At 33.3% G+C, this 17,368-nt stretch overlaps 4 protein-coding genes across 4 annotated transcripts in view; 3 read left to right on the top strand and 1 right to left on the bottom strand.

The window, feature by feature from the left end:
• Positions 1-800: 800 nt before the first annotated feature.
• On the bottom strand, positions 801-5,309 carry LOTGIDRAFT_139855 (hypothetical protein; the record flags this gene model as incomplete). Its single annotated transcript, XM_009049957.1, has 8 exons — positions 801-890; positions 1,411-1,639; positions 2,426-2,607; positions 3,114-3,195; positions 3,722-3,831; positions 4,335-4,462; positions 4,841-4,937; positions 5,184-5,309. The coding sequence occupies 8 exons, from the start codon at positions 5,307-5,309 to the stop codon at positions 801-803; spliced, it is 1,044 nt and encodes a 347-aa protein (XP_009048205.1).
• A 910-nt stretch (positions 5,310-6,219) lies between these two features.
• On the top strand, positions 6,220-8,222 carry LOTGIDRAFT_139948 (hypothetical protein; the record flags this gene model as incomplete). The annotated part of the gene is made up of 4 exons (XM_009049956.1): positions 6,220-6,290; positions 6,550-6,704; positions 7,708-7,776; positions 7,999-8,222. The coding sequence occupies 4 exons, from the start codon at positions 6,220-6,222 to the stop codon at positions 8,220-8,222; spliced, it is 519 nt and encodes a 172-aa protein (XP_009048204.1).
• Positions 8,223-9,842: 1,620 nt separating this feature from the next.
• Positions 9,843-10,058, top strand: LOTGIDRAFT_139884 (hypothetical protein; the record flags this gene model as incomplete). Its single annotated transcript, XM_009049955.1, has 1 exon — positions 9,843-10,058. One exon carries the CDS (start codon positions 9,843-9,845, stop codon positions 10,056-10,058), a length of 216 nt encoding a protein of 71 aa, XP_009048203.1.
• A 6,387-nt stretch (positions 10,059-16,445) lies between these two features.
• The window catches only part of LOTGIDRAFT_172783 (hypothetical protein), a gene marked incomplete at both ends in the record, with an annotated part of 2,571 nt that continues 1,648 nt past the window's right edge, over positions 16,446-17,368 (top strand). Inside the window, one exon of the mRNA XM_009049954.1 lies at positions 16,446-16,649. Within this exon, the coding sequence (XP_009048202.1) occupies positions 16,446-16,649 (204 nt within the window). The remainder of the gene's footprint in view (positions 16,650-17,368) is intronic.

Here is a 17,368-nt window from a genome sequence, read left to right as displayed (position 1 = left end):
TGAAAGTTTTGTCAGTTATTGGTCTAAACGTGTCAATAATAGCAAGCTTTGTTATGCTGACATGCTTTGAGATCTCTCTTTGATGTGAGCACATTAGAGGCTAGAATTTTTATCTGATTTTGGTAGATATGAGTTTTCAGACAGGTGTAGAGATGATACTTTCGGCCATGAACAACACTAACTGCTGTAGTGGGCATCAACTGATGTGTTGATGGGTATTTGTGCTGGTGAAGAAATAACCTGTCTGAAGTGTAATCAGTACTAATCATCAAAATACAAATTACCAAAAGCAGTTACAAATACTCCCAAGTTTCAACAGATCATAGGCAGGTGCAATCTGCTTCAATCCATAAAGAATTCCTTAGATCATGGTAGCAAGATATCTGATGATACTTTTTCAAAAAATTTTCTACAGAGAAAGACAAATGCTTTCATAAAAAAAGAAGTGTACACTACATCTAATACATGAATGAGATATCTTAAGTATTACAACAGTTAAAAATATTAAAAAATTTATTTTGTTAATATTTCATTGGTTAACAAATAATATAAAATATTAATAATTATCAACATGATAAATTATAGGTAAAATGTGGTTAAGTCACATTCTCACATGTCACAGGTATTATAATCTGACACACTGGAACAGCTGAATAATTCTTTTTAACTGAATCTTCACATGTTTCCCCAGCTATATAAGTTATTCACCTGTAGCCCATATATATTATATATATTAATACTTTTTGATGCCTTTGTCCACCAATTTGATCCAATCACTGTATCAATTAATAATGGTAAAATTATAACATTGATTTGGCACCATCCATTGTTGTTATTATTACTTTGCCAGTTGATTTCCTATTTTCTACATAACTAAATCCTGCATTTATCTATAATAAAAGAAAGTACAAAATGTAAATTTCATTTTAAGTGTTCATTACTAGAAGAACACAACATTTATAGGAACTTTTATCTCTTAAAATTCTAAGGCTTTTTTCAATAATTACATAGTTTTATAGATTTTAAAGATTCTGTTGTATAATTATGACACTAATGTGTACTATTAGTGACCAGGTTTCAGAATTAAAGTTCATTTTAAGAGGTAGAATTCCTTTAAATGAAGAACTACAACACAACTTTACTGGCACAAAAAAAGGAAGCCAAAATCCCAGAAAATTCTTAATAACCATTAACTAAATCCAATTAGCAAGTAAGCACTTAAAATATTGAAAGAACGGTTAAAGCAAAACAAAGCGAAACAATTGGTTGGTTGATAGATGCTTTGAGCTGAAGCTGATATGGCAAACTAAGTGAAATGATAGTTTTTTAGACTAGCAAATGTAGGTCTTAAGCATAATATTACACCTTAAATTCATATGCAATCCAATGGAATAGCAAAAATAATTTTACCTGTGATAATGAGAATGTAGCACCAACATGAGGATAAATATCACCATGATTGATAGCTCTAGTCACGTCTAATATAGATTGAGTGAAAGCAGATGGATTGGTTTGACTGTAATTACCCCAGAATAATCCCATCACAGTACATGATTTTAATAATAATAAATTAGCTGGTATATTAGGTATAGTGCCTGATGCATACCCTACTGTTAATATTCTACCTTCTTCAGCAACACTAAAATACACAGACAACAAATATTGATAAATTCCAAAATGATGTTGAAAGATAAAAAAGGAGTAAAAAAAAGAAATATAGTACAAAGGTACAAAGTTTACACATGTTACATGCAGATTTAAGTAAATTAAAGCATTTGGCAGACGTTCCATAGGAATGAACGCTTAACTTTTCACGATCATTCGTGAAACAATGTGTTTTTAATGGACTGCTTACTTGGGCGTTCATTTTATAATTTCAATAGGTTCACTTCATTTCTTTGGTGTGCTCACGAATGGCATATGTGATTCGAGGAATGGACATGTTTATTATTCATGAAGTAAACTGGTCGAGAAGCAAGGTAGTCAGCATTTCAACCTCGGAAGAGTCGATGACCATCTCTACAAAAGTCCAAGTGACAAATGAAAGCGAACCCTATGTAACGTCTGCCTTAAAGGAATGTATGACATCACCACTGACTATAATGGCCTTTACTTTATTTCATCTTGTTGAAGAAGGGGTGTGATTTATACATTCATGCACACTATATATATAATCATAAAGTAAAACTATTCTTCATTTTTATCTCATTCACCACAAGTCAAATTTTTTATGTATCATAGCCTTGCACTTGCCCGTGACTATTTTGATAAATCTTTGTCAGAATCTTGAATATTGTGTATATTGACAGCAAGCTGAACAGATTCAGGTTTTAAAGACTGTTTAACAAACCAAAATCCTTCTTATCCTTGAATCATTCCAGGTAACTAAGATCTGTGTCTTAATTTCAAAATTTGATCAACTAACCTTTTTAAACACTGTAAAAAGATATCACCACCAACTTGATCCATGACAACATTAACACCCTTCCCTCCAGTTATTTCTTTAATTCTACCTCTTACATCTTCTGTATTATAATCTATAGCATGACTAACTCCTCTTTCTTTTATGAGATGACATTTTTTTTCACTGCCACATAAGCCAATAACCTGGTCATTTAAAATACACCAGAGTTTAAGATTTCATATGGGATACAGTTGATCAGAGCCAAAGACAATTGTAATCTAACAAGTTTTCTACTGCAGTCCTGTTCTAATAATCAAAATCTGTAATGCAGAATCTGATTCATGTAAACAAAGCTGAATTGTGGTAAAATAGCTGGTCATATTGCCCTAATTTGGGTTACTTTGGGTTACTTTGTTTTACCACAATTTGTTATTCTTAGCATTGAAATGATTCCTACTTTAGATAGAAGCTTTGAATTGTTGAACCCAACTTCAGTAGACAACTTGTAAGATTACAACAAAGAAGATACATATCAGATAAAAACAAGAAACAAAATTGTAATCTATTTTTAATTAATTTGCATCTGAAAACGATTCTATAGTATTGATGGTCAAAAGCAAAATTATTCACCTTGATAAAAATAGCATATCAACATACACAGTTCATCCATGTATACTATTTATTGTAAATATCCCTTTAATAAACTGACCTTGGCACCAAAAACATGGCTGGCTATATCAACAGCTGCTAATCCAGTTGCCCCAGCAGCTGCAGTGATTAAAACTGTCTCTCTACAAACAGATTTCATAGAATTATGAATAATGATAAACTCTACAACTTTGAGGTATAAGCAGAAAAAAATTAGACATTGCAATGCTTAAAAGACTGTTTTTAACTTTCGGTTGAAAATCAAACTTTACCACTTACTTGTATGCAAATTGGAAGATAAAATATAATAATGAAAATCTTAGAATGACTTTCTACTGGTATTTAGTTTTCCTACACTTGCAATATTTAATTTGGCTAAGAATGCTCTCGAAAACATATTTCAAAATGTGATTGTGTGCCTATTTCTGCATTTCCATCAACACAATAAACTGAAGGTTATCATTACTAATTGAAAGTTAATATGAGGCCTACTATCACACAAATGTACAAAAGAAGGAAGATTACGATCATTAATTTTACAGATATTGATTCTTCTCTCCAGATTCCAAACTTTCTTTTTATTTTGTTAATCGAAATCAAAAGATAGATTGGTGATGTAATCCAACCTGAAATATAACATCTCTTTCCTGTAGTTTTATATATACAAACCCTTTCTGTAATTGAGCTCTTCTACCTAGCGCCATCATAGCAGTACCATAAGATATAATTGTTCCAGCTCCTTGTACAGTAGATAATGCTTCTGGTAATTTAAATAATGTCTGAAATACAGAGAGTTATTACACATCCTTGGATAGAAAGTGTGTCTTTACATAAGCATGAAAAAACTCATGGGTAGAAAGAAAGAAACAACTATATTGTACAAGGATAACAACTTAGGTTTACAGTTAGGAATCCCTTTCTACCAGCTGGTCCTTGGCCAAACCTCTTGATCTTTCCAGGATTATCTGTACCCATTTACAGCTGGGTCGAATGAAATTGTAAGTGAAGACAACCTATTCAAGGTCATTGGACTTTCACAAGCTGATCGAGATCGGAGCCCATAGCCGCCATTCGCTCGACGTTACCAAGCACAGGACGTCATGTAAACAACCAAAATTTTAATATTGGTTAAAAACAAATTATGCTTACAACAGAGCTCATAATCATACTTCTATTACAAATATCACTAAAAGAAAACATGAAAAATTGATGTTCCCATACACACAAAATCCTGCATTGACATAAATATTCAAATTATCCTACCGAAGAATGATAAACCTACTGATTTATGAAAGACACCATATTCAGCAAATCCTCCATAGTTAGATAAAATACCAATAACTTTATCACCTTTCTGTACATTAGATACAGATTCTCCTATATCTTCTACATATCCACATATTTCACTACCTTTGAAAGAAAGTGTATACAAATTGGCAAGATAACAAAACTAACAGTGTAGTCTAGTGTTTTACTACTGTTTAACAAATCTGTAGTGAAAATAGACAAATAAATTAAGTATTTAAGCCTTCAATTCCATATGTCAAGAATTAACCATGTTTGAAAGACAACTTGTCTTTTCTTGATACTCCTTCATATATAGAATAGACATATATAGACAAATTTTATTTTGAAGTAAATATGAAAGAATTATGTGATTTTCGTGAAGTTCAAGTAGTTTTGAAGACTATTTTCAAATATTCCAGACTCGTATCAATCCCAGAAAATAGCATTTAGCCATTACTTTTGGACAATAAAACTAAAGACGAGAGGATATAATATCTATACCTGCTGTAAATGGTAATGGAGGTTTAACTTGATAAAGGCCTTTGCACATCAAAATATCACTAAAATTTATTCCTGCAGCTTCTATAGCAACCAATACCTACAATTTCAAAGAAAGGTAACAATTGGCAGAATGTTCACATTTGGATTTTTTAAAACTTAAATTGATTTTATTTGTAGACTTAACTTACTTTAATCTAAAATAATTGATAATCAACAATCATCTATTTGAGGGCTAATGTTTTAAAATTTCATTTACCGGTAAATTCAAATACATTTCGGTACACCTTCTTACTTACATACATTAGTGAGATGCTATTTCAAAAACATAACTTATTTACATTACCTGTCCTTTGGATAACCGTGTGGGTTTTTTCTTTTCTTGAATAACCAGTGGTTTCTTATAATCAAAACACACAGCAGCTTTATAGGTTGTTTTCTCACCAACAGACGTACAATAATTTACACTCATTCTTGGACACTGAGATCTAAAATAAATACAATCTGCCAGTCAAAGATAATTGTGACAGCCTGTAGGCTATGTCTTCCAGGAAAAGGATTCATAGTCAAGAACCTAGAATAACAATGTCAATGTTGTCTTTGTTTTTGAATTGCACAAATGTATCAATTCTTACCTCCTACTCAGGACATCAAAATTATGAGCATTCACTTTTCGTATTAATATATGACTCTACACATGTCTCTGATGAACAAAAGGCATAGTATATGATTGTATCAGTGTATGTGCATAAGACACAGTGTCTAGGCTTATATTGAATATGGACTTTGAACTTTATTCAGTGACAATAACCTTAATAATTATATACCAGTAATAAACAAATTATTTCTTCCAACCACTAGCCTATAAACTTTTAGACTTCTGTTATAGGCTAGGGGCCTGTATAAAAAGGACATGATTGGACAGATGAGACAGCTGTCATCTACAGACTGTGAAAGTGAAATGGGCCTACCAGTACTATATATGATATTTAGCACAATAACCTATATAATAATAGGCTAGCTTTTAGTTTTAAGTTATTATTTAAATGTATACCGGTATACTATATAGCCTACAAGATATGTATCTTATGGCAAAGAATGAATAGAATAGACGATGCAATCTAGAGACTGTTGTAGAGTAGGCTCTTTTTACCTCAGAAATGCCCTGAAAACATGGGATGGAGTAGATGACATAGTTATTTAACTATTAAACTTTTAGTTTACATTATCTATTTTTTAAGAGTAAACAACAACTAGCGCCTGGGCGTTCAAGAATATTGTAGTAAACTCTTTGTTATCTCCCTTACCTGGCGTGTGTTTATGAATTTATATTTTGTTTTTATTTTGAATTGTTACAAAGCCAGGTCTAGAAACAACTGAATATGGCTCTTACATCTGGTTCAGGTATTCCTAGTAAATCCTGGAAGCCAGCACAAGTTACCTTAGACACTACGTACGTAAGCCTATTCGTATTATAAACTACCGGTGTCATGTTATTATGGCTCTGGTGTCTGTGAAATGTCAACTTTTTGTTTTGTTTTGTACTTTAATATTGATTTTTGCCTATCCGATATATTGGAAAATTAGATTGAAATTTTTAATTTGATTTTGTACTGTAGTAGATCTAGGCCTAGAAGGGTTAATTGAACTCTTTCTGTTCCATTTCTGTTCAGTTAACAGATGGAAGCTAATCATTAAATTCCCTTTTTTAGCATGGGTAAAATAATAGTTGAGTTATACTGGAAACATGCAGCTAATACTTGTAGAAACTTTGCTGAATTATCCAGACGAGGTTATTATGATGGTGTCAAATTTCACAGAATTGTAAAGGATTTTGTTATACAAGGTGGAGATCCAACAGGCACAGGTGAGGTTATATTGACGACAAAAATTCAAAAAGAAGTCCTACCTGGATTTTTATGTAGTGGAAGCCTTGTAAAAGTTATTTAAGCTTTGATCCTTGTGTAGAGTTGTGGCAATTACTCACAAAAGTGAAACTAGTTTTCGATCAATAAAGCAAATAAATTCCCAGTATATGGCACTTGGTGACCTTATATCAATCAATTAAAGCTTACTAATAGTAGAAATTAACACAATGCTTTGCTCCAAACATGTTCTCATTTGATATAAAGGTATTGTCTGAGCAAAGTAAAAAGTTTTTTTTAAATGTAATCCATCATTTTTTTTATGAGAATTGAAATAGCAGGCTCAAGACTTAGTTTTAGAATGTTTTTGTGTTGATAAAAATATGATTTTTTGAAGTTAAAATTGAAAAGAAACACATTGCCCTCCTAGAAATTTTAACCCAAAAATGTCACAAATTATGGTTGAAAATGGGCCCCTGTAAAAAGAAATTTTGAAGACATAATGTGTACTTATATTTTTATCAATGCAAAGACATTCTAACACTAACAGTACTATCTTGAGGTCGATATTCCAATTCTCAAAAAAATAATAAAAAAATATTCAAAAAACTTTTTACTCTGTCAGATAATAACTGTTCAAGCTTATATGTTCTTATTTGTTTCCGCTATTGCAATGGTTGATTTTGTAGGAAGAGGTTGAAACTGCACTGACTCAGAAAGTTAGATACTTGCTAGCTAACTTGAAGGTCCAAGGTTCACTCCCAGCATAGGTTGATATAATGCCTTTGGATTTTTTCAACCGTTTTCCCCTGTCAGTGATGCAGGTCGGTGGGGATGACATGGAAAAAGCATGTAGTTCTTCGAGGCCTGTGTGCTACAAGCTATAAATGTTAAAGATCCCTTGTCCCTTGACAAAATGACCCCATTGCACACGGCATGGCATTGTATTAGCCCAATAAGTTACAGAAGAGTAGGACATAAACTCCATTCATTTCATTTTTCCAGGAAGAGGTGGTGCCTCTATATATGGTAAACATTTTGAAGATGAAATTAACAGAGAATTAAAACATACAGGTAGGAGTTGTTCAAGTTATTGAGTAAACTAAGTACAGAGTACAGAGGTCGAAACTTGTACAAAATCTGAGTTTTTTTCCTTGAAAATATTAGATTTTGTTCTATGCATTAACTGACGAATTTAGCTATATTCCATGAAAATACATTTTTTATGTAATTACACTATTTAAATTTTTAATCATGTCTTTATGACATTTTACCTTTTATTTACTTTTTCTACAGGAGCAGGAATTTTATCAATGGCCAACAGTGGACCAGACACAAACGGTAGTCAATTTTTTATCACATTAGGACCAACTCAATGGTTAGATAATAAACATTCTATATTTGGACGTGTATATAGTGGTATGAGTGTTGTACATCGTATTGGGATGGTGGAAACAGATCAGAATGATAAGCCTGTTGACGATATTAAAATTGTGAAAGCATTTATAACACCATCTTGATTGTGAATCAGAATCAAACAGACACAATTGACAATTTTAACATTAGGAATTTACTGCATAAAACTGGATATACCTGACCAAGCTGGTCAAGATACCAAGGTCTTCTGTTGTCCATTTGTGGTCAGAATTGCTGGGTTTTCATGAGCAGATACTTAAGAATATTGGGTATAGAGATTAGGATTGGGCAATGTTCATATTTGTTTCGTTTAGTATAAAAATATACTTTCTTAAATGGTGCTTAGCCAAATTTAAAAGTATTGTACAGAGGTTTTTAAATTTTTTTTATGTGTATTGACTTGAGTTCACTGATATCATCAGTTTGCACCGTTCCAATTTTCCATCAGGCGTCTGCAGGTCCTGCTTTGATGAAGTTGCTAATTGCAATGGGCCTTATGTGATAAAGCATATTTTGCGATTATTGAAGTCATGAATCATAAAAAGTTAGAAAACCACGTAACAATCGCTTTAAACAATCATTAGTGTAAATTTCATGAAGTTATGTAATAAATGATCTTTTTTGTACAAAATATATTTGTAATGGATACAATTTTTAAACATACATTCTTATGTTCATATACTGAACAGCAAACCCAGAATTACCAGAATGAGAAAACTTGTCATTCAAACATACTTGTCCAGAAAACTAAAACTTGATTTCACTATTCCTGTAACACTAGATATAGCGAATTGATTGGATTGTACCCCAGGGAATACAGTCAATTAGAGGTCTCGACAGAAAAACTGTTAACATTATAGCATATTGTTAACAGACTTTCTGTGGAGATAATAATAATAACTTCATCATTAGAAATCATTCCAGATGCTGGAAATTGGGAACGGTACAAAGGGAGCCGTAAGCTTCCCCAATAAGTTTAGGAGCCGTAAGTTTCCCCAATAAGTTTAATGAGATATGTGAAGGGAAAAAATGCTGGATTAAACTATTAAAGGTTTGATGTAATAAATAATAAAACACATTTAAATATCAACATCAACTATTTAATGTTCAAATACAAATATTAATATCATGGCTGAATGTAAACAAGAAATGGTCAATTTAAAAGGCTTCAAGTTTATTTAATAAAAGAAATAAAGAGTGAGATAACATAAGACTAGTATGAACATAAGGTCGATAACAATTTATAAAGATCCACCATTTAGTGTGAATCTATGAGAATATTTGTATATAATATAAAAGAAACTTGGAAATTAATCTTTGACAAAACGGAATTTATTACATTTGGATCCAAGAACTGCTTATCATCTATTGCGCAAACTAATATTTCTGTCGGATCTGACGAAATCAAACCGGTTTCATCAGTACAAAATTTTGGTTGCATCTTCAATAATTCAATGGACATGACAAAACAGATTGCCGCCTTATCAAAATCCTGTAATTTTCAACTCTACCAAATTGGTAAAATTAGAAAATATATTGATATTGACTCAACTAGGCTCCCAGATCACTTTACGTTTAGACTATTGCAACTCTCTCCTGTACGGTTTACCAACATCCTCTCTACGAAGTTTACAAAATATACAAAATACCGCCGCAAGACTCATTCTTCTTCTCTCACATATAAGTGTATACAGAGCCTTGCCCTTACCTACCTAAGCGATTTGATGGAAACGAAAACTGAAGGTCTTTGTACACGTTCAACAACTAGAAAAGATCTACTTGTGCCCAAAACTTTGCGCACTTACTGTGGTGATCATGCTTTTTCAGCCACAACAACCGTGCTATGGAATAATCTACCAAAACATGTTAAAGACGCAAATTCAGTGGACATATTCTACACTCGACTTAAGACACAATTATTTAGGCCTACTTGTGAATAGCCGATATGACAGAGCAACTCGACGTCATTGAGTAGAACTTTTCTAGAAATAAGGCATTATATAAATGCATTATTATTATGACTTCCTGTGAATTTTGTTAGAACTTTTATCACAGTAGAACTCAGACGACCTAATCTGGTTATTTTCTTCAAATAATTTATTTATCATTTTTGAACATATACAACAAACTACTTCCATATTTAGCAAATGCGAAACAGAATCTGCGTTCTGTGAATAGCCTACTGAGAAACACAAAGGTCCTGTATTTTGTTCTCTGGAAAGTTGTTGTACCTGCCTAATTTCCCTTACATTATGCTCTTTTTTATGAAACTAATCATCTCAGATATGTTAAGATGAGCTTAACCAACAAAAAATTTACTCGACAATACCATCCCTCTCAATTGTCATTCGTTCTTCGTTCTTCAGATCTATGGTTCCTTTCATCCAATTCATGAACAACCCGTAGAAACCATTAATTTGTGGTGAATACACCAGGGCTGTCAGGAAAGTGTTAAGTTTAACTGTAAAAGACCAATACTATGTCGATAGTTTTCATTCATTTCTCTTCATATTCCCCTTCCAGGTTTAAACAATTTTACCAGCCACGCTGCCGGCCAATTAGAAATTATTTTCAGTCACCCTAAAAGAGGTCGTTCACAGCAGAAATGACGTCATCACTACTATAGGATAATGGCGGCTAGCTCTTTTTTAATTTTTGGAAACGGGTCTAATCTATGGCTACAAATTATCTCGGTCTGCTTCAAAACGACATAGATTGTAACTTGACGTCAGAAATCTAATACGTTTCTGATCTACTGTCGAGAGATTGCACCAATCTTGCAGAAACTTGGAATAGAAAAGCGTCTAATAGTTCGGATGGAACTAAAGGTATAATATATTTGATTTGATGGAATATCTGATTATAGTCCTGAAATGGGCGATGTTTCAATTAACAATTAACTTTACTGTGTTAAGTCATTGCCCATGGCTTTAAAACACATTGAAATCAGCCCAAAAACTGAAAATTTCCCTGTATGTTATGAGGTCAGCTCCATACCACCCTTTTCGACAGAATAAACCACTAATTGTTGTTTCTAATCTAAGTTTTAATATATTCAAGCGTGGAATTGTTTAGAAGATGGTCACCTAAATCAAGTTAATACAAAATTGCATGATATTTATCTACTTGGTGGTCTGTCTCTAAAATATGAAGTATAATTAAGAAAAAAAAGTCTGTCTAAAAATGGGTATTTTCCGCAACTCGGAAGGTGCAGTTTTTTTTCTGACTCCAAACAACAAAACTGTCAAATTAGCTATCGGAAGCTGGAATGGACGCAGATGTTTAGGATATGTCTAAATATTATCGCAACAATAAATTGTATTTGAATCGATATTAACAATACTTGTCGTGGATATACAGAATATAGGCACTGGTTATAGGAATATTTGTACCAATATTATTCTTTTCGATACACCTGATGGTACTTCTCGTTGGAGGAGTCAACTACTATGAAAATTTTACTCCAGATTATGCCACTCTTTGGACGAGATTTTTGATTGACGGTATTGTCTTGCGTGTACGGATTTTGATTGATATCATGCCGAATATGTGTAGTTATATTACCCATAACTTAGTTGGTGCCACTTCAAATACCAACACCATCGCCATTCATTGCTAGTAAAAAGAAAGTTTTCAGATATCCGTTGCTTATCCAGGTTTAAAAATTATCTCAATACGTTTTCGATCATGTATATAATGTCGATTCGTCTAGTCAGTGCAAATCTATGTTGTCCATAAGGTCTTTCAATACAATTTTCTTGTGTTTTATTTGTTATGCTACAGATCTAAAATAAAACATTGTTTATAATCAGATTAGCTGTTAAAGTAATATAATCCTGATTTCCAGCATCATATCCGGACGCCGAACCCTGTTTGGGTCGGAACCGGGTGGGAACTCGTCGTGCCTATTTGGTCGTTTCCGGCATGATCTTCAACACAGTTTCTTTATGTATCGTGTTGGCAACTTTGAATATATGTGTGGTCACGGGCCACACCATCAATTGAATGTACCGAAGTTAATGACTCGACTAGAACAGGCTGCTGATTGGCCCAGACCCATCCGGCATTGCGGCGCCGTACGAAAAAGTCTATATCTTATTTTATGTTGGTTGTACAGTGACATCTGTCGTCATAATCATGACCTTCAAATATATCCGAATTGTATTTGGAGAAATGTTTCGCGAGATTTGTTATATATTGAACATTTGTATTTGAACATTTATTTGTTGGTAGAGCTTTGTGTTTGACGTTTTGCATTTGAAGATATGTCGAGCTAGATTTTTATTTGAGAATATTTTTGGCAAGAATTCTGTTAACTCAATAATAGGAAAACCGAATGTTTAACGAAGAATGTCCATTTTCAGTACAAATTATGATTTTTATATACAAATGTCAATTTTCAATGACAAAAATGTTGAATTAAGAGTGCAAAAAAGAGATAAGAATTAAGAATTAAGAACATTGAATAAAAAGCCATTCCACCTTCCATATTATTGCGGTAGACAACTTTTTAGATTACAATGGGGTTTGAATAATATCAGACAACGAAACTATAATCTGATATTAATAAGATTGGATCCGAATTGTTAAGATCGATCTTATTTCGACAGATTTTAAGTGCATGATATGTAAGAAAAAATCATTAACTCCGAGTGGTTTATAGACTCTTTACCTTTATATTAGGACTTTCCTTTATGTATGCAATATTCTGTGGCTAAAAAAACTATGCTCCACTCTTTTGTACATTGACGGTTTTGTGGAATCATCGTATACAGACACAGTCATGTAATCACGTTTTGAGTTTGAGAATAGATGTAATCACAGTTTTACGCGTTCAGTTTCGGATAAGCTTTCCAACTGAAAGGCTCTGTCGTCTTATTTTTCAGACATTTTGAGTCGTCTTGAAGAAAAATGATTATTGTACGATTTAAATGACGGTCGCCACACACTGTCGATTAAATTGTGCAAGCAAGTAGACTTGCGCAATAAAATATCGGTCAATTTAATTGTCAATTCCCGGTATTGACAATTTAAATTATGCTATATAATTGATCGTGTAAGGGCCACTTTAAGCCTTTATTTTAAAAGAACATCCCTCAACTGATTAGCAAATCTATATAAGTCGATACTCGTTTCCTTTCTGAAAGATTATTTAAAGGACAGTCAATAAGCCTTTTATAATAACAACTATGTTGAAAGGGAATTTAATACGAGGTGAATTTTTGATGTTTATATTTTTACTTTACTGTAGGTATAATAATATTTGATTCTCGTTCAACACAATATTAATCTAACCCTGGAGTCATTACTCCCAGATCTAGCGTTTTCTTATTGTTATATGTGGTATAATTATATAGGAACAAATATGTGAAGGGATACGAAATAAATATCAATTTCCTGGAACGTAGTGAAATTTTGGGGACTTTTATTTTGGCCGCAAAAGATTTCCCAGAACAATGCTTTTTCTATGAACATCAGTGAAACATTGTCAGGACATGTATTAGATCTGAGACATGTTCCTTTCAAAATTAAATACATATCATCTTCCCCCTTGTACATTGCCGGTTTTGCGGAATCAGCGTATACGCACGCGTGTTAATCACGTTTTGAGTTTGAGATTGAGTTTAAGTTATGCTTACGTACACATATAATAGTAGCTTTAGGATGCACGGTTGTTCGGTAGGTAAAATTCCAAAATCCCAAACTGTCCGAATTGTTCGAATTGGGTCAGAAAAGACAAAAAAATCGAAACTAAAATTGCGCCAATGGTCGTGCACAAATTCGGGAATCAAAACATTTTACATCAAGAAAAGAATATTTTTAAAAGCTTTCATTTGGTCAAATCACAATTTATATACGCCCACATGGAAATGTGGACGTTTATTGCAGTCGCCCCTGTCCGCTGTCGGTCCGTCAACATTTCTTGGTAACACAACGGACTACAGTTTTCAACTGATTTTAATGAAATTTGGTGTGATCATTTATATTGATGAGATCTTGGTCAAGTTCGAATTTGACGATCTTTCGATGAACGGTTTTTGAGTTATTGCCCTTGCCTTAGGAAAATTGCGTCAAATTTGTTTGTGAATACAATAGAGACTGCAGTTTTCAACTGATTTTAATGAAATTTGGTGTGATTATTTATATTGATGAGATCTTGGTCAAGTTCGAATTTGACGATCTTTCGATGAACGGTTTTTGAGTTATTGCCTTTGACTTTGGAAAAACGCGTCAAAAATTTGTTTGTAAACACAAAAGAGACTACAGTTTTTAACTGATTTTGATGAAATTTGGTGTGATCATTTATATTGATGAGATCTTGGTCAAGTTGAAATTTGATGATTTTTCGATGAACGGTTTTTGAGTTATTGCCCTTGACTTAGGAAACGCGCGTCAAAATTTGTTTGTGAACACAATAGAGACTGCAGTTTTCAACTGATTTTAATGAAATTTGGTGTGATCATTTATATTGATGAGATCTTGGACTAGTTCGAAATTGATATTTCGATTAACGGCCTTTGAGTTATTGCCCTTGGCTTAGGAAAAACGCGTCAAAATTTGTTTGTGAACACATTAGAGACCACAGTTTTCAATTGATTTTAATGAAACATGGTGTGGTCATATATGATGCTATTATTTGATGTATTTGGGTTATTGATATTGATTTTTAAAAATTTGGTGGAATTTCTCAGCATAAATAACTGGCAGTAAATATATATATATCATTGAATTCAAAATATTAAAATTTCTTTAATATGAGAAAATACATACTTCAGTCACTAAAGACTGTTTTATCATTTCTGACAGCTGCCAGTGGGCGTATGTTACCTTGACTGGTAAGCTATCTTTTTCTTTATTTTTCGTGTACATTTATGTGTGCTAATTTATAATAATGTCGTCTATGAATTGATATTTTTGATTTTTAATAAATATGATCGCTATTATTCAATGGGCACTTTTTGTTGTTTTGTGATCGAAGGCGTATTCCCAATATCTCCCTTGAATAGCGACCATGACATGTCAAGGTGACAACACAGTGGGAGATTTAAATTTAAATAGCTACCAAAAGTTTGAACTCTTGGTTCTTGCTGTTCCTCACATCCCGTCAACATCTTCCCCACCCTTGTCCCCTTAATTCCCATTCAGAAAATGTCTTGGTCGATAAGGGGGCTAGGAGAAGATTGGAAACACAACAATACAGCTACGTGGCATTTAGTGAAAACATACTTTTTAGGGAATCACACTCACAGTCGGATTCAACTACTAGTACTACTCCTCCATGCTATATCCACAGCCTAACTGGTAAAGGTTACGTCATGACAACAATATACTATAATAATAGTAAAAATACTAATGTGAAAAGGAAAATGACTGAAGTCACAAAGTTTGATGCCAATGTGGATGATGGGGAAAAAACAAAAAAAGGTGAGTCTGAATGCATGGTTTATTTATTTCATACATTGACTGCAATCTAAGAACTTAGCTACAGATACAAACTTCTATGATACAAGAAAGGTGTCAATTGCAGTCAAGGGTGGGGAAGATGCTGCCTGGTTGTGAGGAACAGCAAGAACCAAGAGTTCAAACTTTTGGTAGCTATTTAGATTTAAATCTCCCATTCAGTTGTCACATTGACGTGTCGCTATTCAAGGGAGATAATGGAAATACGCCTTCGATCACAGACAACAAAAAGTGTCCATTGAATAATAGCGATTATATTTCTTAAAAATTAAAAATATCGATTCATAGACGGCATTATTATAAACTAGCACGGTGTACACGAAAAATAAAGAAAGAAATTGTGATTTGACCAAATGAAACCCTATATTCGTTTTTTGATGTAAAATATTTTGATTCCCGAATTTGTGCACGACCCTTGGCGCAAATTTAGTATCGATTTTTTTGTCTTTTCTGACCTAATTGGAACATTTCGAAAATTCGAAATTTTATGCCCACCGACGGTCGTTGCTTAAATAGTGGTTATTGTTTGACTATATAAAATATACCCATCGAACCCTTTCTGAAATTGCCGTTTACCAACTTAATCAATAGATCTTTTTATCGGACTGTTTCAATTTTGGTTGGTAACATTTTGGTATGGCAAGGGTGATGATTGTCGATTGGTAGGCTAGGCCTAGGGCCCCGTTCCACTAACATTCTTACGCTTAAATTTTGCGTAAGTTTATCTTACGAAAGAAAAGAACAAAATTTTCGGTTTCACTAAAAAACCTACGCAAAAAAAGTTCGTAAGTTTTTCTTAAACTTACGACAGGGTTTGGCTGTCGTAAGTTGACGTAACTAATGTCCATAGCAACGTCAACGTCAAAATGGCAGAACACCTGTTGTTCGGACTGCGTAGGCCGAGAGAAAGAGTTTTTCATCCGAGGATGAATAATTTGATCCGTTTGGATGATGTGGATATTAAGAAACGTTATCGGTTAACCAAAGATGTCGCGAAAACGTTGGTTGATGATTTGCGAGAAGATCTCTCTAAATGTGGAAGATCACGCGCAGTTTCGCCAGAAATACAGGTGAGCTAAGCATTAATTTTTATGATCTTCTAAGCCTTATTTATAAGTGATACAAGTCTGTGATAATGATTTTTATCATTCTTGGCAAGCTTGATGTGAGCTGATAATCTCTTTTATAAAGGACCCCACTGGAAATAAGTTTTTTTACTTTTGCGGGCCATCCTTAGATATAAGGCTTCCGAACTGAATCTAATCTTTTTCAGAACATTAGCCTAATCATTTAAAGTTTAATGCTCATGATAATTGTCAATTATTTCTGTGTCTGTTCCACCCCTAATCAATAAGTGGGCTGAAACTACTAAACTAGTACATTAAGTAAGAAAATTCGGATGGCATTCGGTGATAACCTACATTATACAGTCGAGTAACCTAATTTCGTGGAAACCTATTATTCGTGGATTTCCGGAAAGGATTAATAATTTACATGAACGACCTTGCTCGACCTCCGCATTAGTTTGTTTTGATAAACATGGGTTTTCTCTACAATATCAGCTAGTAGAATGAATCCAGTAGTTTCAAGCAAGGTAAAATGTATTAATGTATACTTTGACAAATACAAAATGGCGGATTTCAGTTATTACCAAACGTCACCATTTTTTATCGGCCGAATTTCCTTATAATCCCAAGCGGTAATCGGAATTCCAAGTGTCGTCTGCTAGAATGTAGTCCAACGAATGAAGTCACGTGATCAACTAGCGGATTCCGTGTCAGCAGGAAAT

This window comes from Lottia gigantea, assembly GCF_000327385.1.
Source record: "Lottia gigantea unplaced genomic scaffold LOTGIsca_141, whole genome shotgun sequence".
Taxonomy (NCBI): Eukaryota; Metazoa; Mollusca; class Gastropoda; family Lottiidae; genus Lottia; species Lottia gigantea.
This window is presented reverse-complemented; position numbering and strand designations above follow the sequence as displayed.